Source organism: Cyprinodon variegatus, unplaced genomic scaffold (assembly GCF_000732505.1).
Source record: "Cyprinodon variegatus isolate N-32 unplaced genomic scaffold, C_variegatus-1.0 Scaffold730, whole genome shotgun sequence".
Taxonomy (NCBI): Eukaryota; Metazoa; Chordata; class Actinopteri; order Cyprinodontiformes; family Cyprinodontidae; genus Cyprinodon; species Cyprinodon variegatus.
In genome coordinates this window covers 130591-133654 of record NW_015151183.1, presented here as the reverse complement: position 1 = coordinate 133654, position 3064 = coordinate 130591, and the positions used below count along the sequence as shown (strand labels likewise).

At 45.0% G+C, this 3064-nt stretch overlaps 1 protein-coding gene across 2 annotated transcripts in view; it reads right to left on the bottom strand.

Annotated features, from left to right (window-relative positions):
- cul1 (cullin 1) overlaps positions 1 to 3064 on the bottom strand; it is a 29053-nt gene that overhangs the window by 1914 nt on the left and 24075 nt on the right. For both annotated transcript variants that reach the window (XM_015395216.1, XM_015395217.1), the window contains 5 exons: positions 2307 to 2412; positions 2181 to 2228; positions 1197 to 1279; positions 1011 to 1116; positions 797 to 910 (listed from right to left, as the gene is read on the bottom strand). In XM_015395216.1, coding sequence (XP_015250702.1) covers positions 797 to 910; positions 1011 to 1116; positions 1197 to 1279; positions 2181 to 2228; positions 2307 to 2412 — 457 coding nt within the window. The remainder of the gene's footprint in view (positions 1 to 796; positions 911 to 1010; positions 1117 to 1196; positions 1280 to 2180; positions 2229 to 2306; positions 2413 to 3064) is intronic.

Here is a 3064-nt window from a genome sequence, read left to right as displayed (position 1 = left end):
GAACACGTTTTGTAAATGAAAAGTAAAAAAAAATAAAAAAAACTAATCAAAGATTTTTATCTGTCGATATCAGTCATTATTGATTAGTGTTTTATTCATCTATTTGAAATAGGAACCAGGAGAGAAAAGTCTGCTTAACCCTGACCTTTGACCTCTAATAATCCATCCACTGCCTACATCCCCCATAATTCTATGTGGTTCTGGATCACAGTTCAGTGGAATTAAAAGTTTCATCTAACATTTTATATTGACCATGGTATCCATGGCGATAAAGATTAGGGCTGATTCATTGCCAAACCCAGACGGTTCTGTTCATGACTGACCAGACCGGACCAGAATCACACAGAAACTATGGAGGAAGATCAGAGACACCAGAACCAACAATGTAGATGATCTGAAGGCCAATATCTGGGCTTCCAGAACCGCCCAGCAGAACCAGAACCGATCCCCTCTGTGGGGCCTTCATGCTGAACGAGTCCAGATCAACGACCCAGGGCAAAAATGGCCACTCCCAGATCGCAACGAAAATTATTCTTTTTTTTTTTTTTTTTTTTTTACTGATTAGTGCCAAATTCATTAAATCACAGTGAATGTATTAGTTTTAGGTCTAAATAATGATCCATTTATTATTCTTTGCTTACCGGACTTTTCTCTTAACACTAAAATTTGAGTTTGTTTGAATTTGTCTAAAAGGAGACAAAAGCATGTCATTTCTTCCTAATAGTCTAGCTTTTGGACCTCTAAGCGTCCGTTTCTAGACAGGAGAAGGTGAGAACCAGAACCTTTCCTGTGTTACCTTGATGACGGGGACTCTGGGTTTGAACCGGGACGACAGCTGGTTCAGAACTTCAGCCAGGAGCTGCTGGTGCTTCAGCACCTTCCTCATCTTCATGATCCTCACTATGGCGGCCTAAAACAGAAACGCAAAGGATTTTATTCTGACCGCTTCTGATCCGTCATGTTTAGGATTAATGAAAATCCCAGGTGTGGGTGAGGATGGGGCGTCTGACCTGGATGAGCAGCTTCCTGTCCTCCTCGATGTTCTTATGGGTCGTCTCCTGCTCCTGTTTCTGCTCCGTCTTCATGGGGACGTTGATGTTCACCCTCAGCTTCTTGCTGCAGGACATGAAATCAGACAAACATTGAGAGCTGTGCAGGCGGAGCGGGAAATGTCCAGAGAGGGAAACATGTCTGACTTCTTGTATCCGAGGAAGAGCTTGATGACCGTATCCGGTTTGAACTCCACCTCGTCCACGTTGGCGTTCTCGTCCTCCAGAACCTGTGAGGCAAAGTTTGGATCAAAGCTCAGAGTCCAGTTCACTCCTCCCATCATCTAGCATCAGATCAGAGCAGCTGGTGCCCTCCTGTGGACGTTTTCTACCCTTCATTTTATCCACTTGTGCTACATTCAGACGGGGGGGCAGGAAATTTTTTTTACGCTTGTTCAAGTTTAGTTCTGACGCACGGCTGAAGCATCTCTGCTGCTCTAGCTGTGTGGTTGAAGAGTGGTTCTGATGCGCGTTGGGCGGAGCTACCCGATCCTTTCTTTGCCTGTAACAATGGTGGCTATCTTTACTGTGATCAGTGGGTAAAAACTTGTTTTAATGTTTTTCATTGAGAAAGTCCGCTTGAAACCTTCCTCTGTGCGGTCAGTTCATCCAGATTACCATCCTGCCTTCTATTATTATTTCGCTGTCAGAGCCGCTCAGCCCCCTGTGCACCAGCGGAGCTCTGTCACTAGGAACCCTGTTCAACAGCAGCCTCTGGCCCGGTCGCCGCTTTGCAGTTTTCCGCAAAGCTTAAGGCTGCAGCTGGAAGGCATTTTTCAAGTACGTAATGCGAACGGCACCAGGATAATAAAAGTGAACATATTTTGCTGGCAGGTTTCTGTATTTTAAGTTAATTTAGGCGTTAAACTCTTTCAGAGGAATGATCATAGTGATCTGCATCATCAGCAGTGCTGTCCGTCTCCCTGCCGGCTCCCAGATCTGCTTCTCTGATTGGTTGATGTAGCAGCTGCTGCTTGTGAAGCGCACCGCGCGCGTTAGATAATCAGAAGCTCATGATGCGCTGCAGGACGTTTTGCTGTGCGTCAACCATTGACTTTGCATATAAACTAGCTGCTTCTGCTGCTTTAGGTGTGAACGTAGCATTAGACTGATGAAGAAAGATGGACTTACCAGCAGTTTGGACTTCAACAAGATCTGCAGAACCTGAACCAGGATGTCCTGAAATCAAAGGCGACAGTGAGGAATGGAAGCAGAGCCTGAGGAAAGGACGGTGTCTGCTGGTGTTTCCTGGCTTACTGTTTTGATCTGCGTGCTGTCGGTGAGCTGCTGCACCGTGTAGCTGTCCTCGGTGTTGTACTGCAGCAGGATGGCCATCTGGAAGGTGGAGGCCTGCAGTGTGTACCTGCACACAGCACCAGGATCAGCCAGACTGACCCACACAGGCTCCATGTTTGACCTCATTTAACCCGGGAGTCTGCAGCAGCTACTAAAAGCTTCCTAATCATCACATTGCAACATAACCACTATGTTTTCTTTTCTTGCATAAGTACATTAAACTGTGAACATAAACTGTTTTTATAGAACAGTTATTTCATTATTATTTAGAATCTCCACAGTTAAAATTGATGCTGGGTATTAAAATGCTGCTTTTTTGGTGTGGAGAAAATTAGTTAATAAAAAGAGGCATGTGTGTCGGCGCTCGTGGCTTGACGCACACTGTCAGATCTGTGCAGCAGGAGACTTCGGCTCTGTTCGAATTTACAGGCTGCATCTTCTAAGGACTCAGTCTACCTGGAATGGATCCTTCTAAGTCCGTGAAAATAAGGAGACCGGAAGAGTTTTGGCTGTGAATTCAAACAGGTCTATCCTTCGGTGGCTTTCTCCGCTGTACGCTCTGTTGCTTAGCAACTGGGCAGTTAACCCAGAAATCAGGAAAAGAATGAATACCGAACTTTTCAAAACTATTTTTTTTTACTTTGTTTTTTATTGTAAAGTGAACAAAGACTAAACTCATGAGAATCCAGAGTGGAATAAATGTTCCCACCACCGGGAGC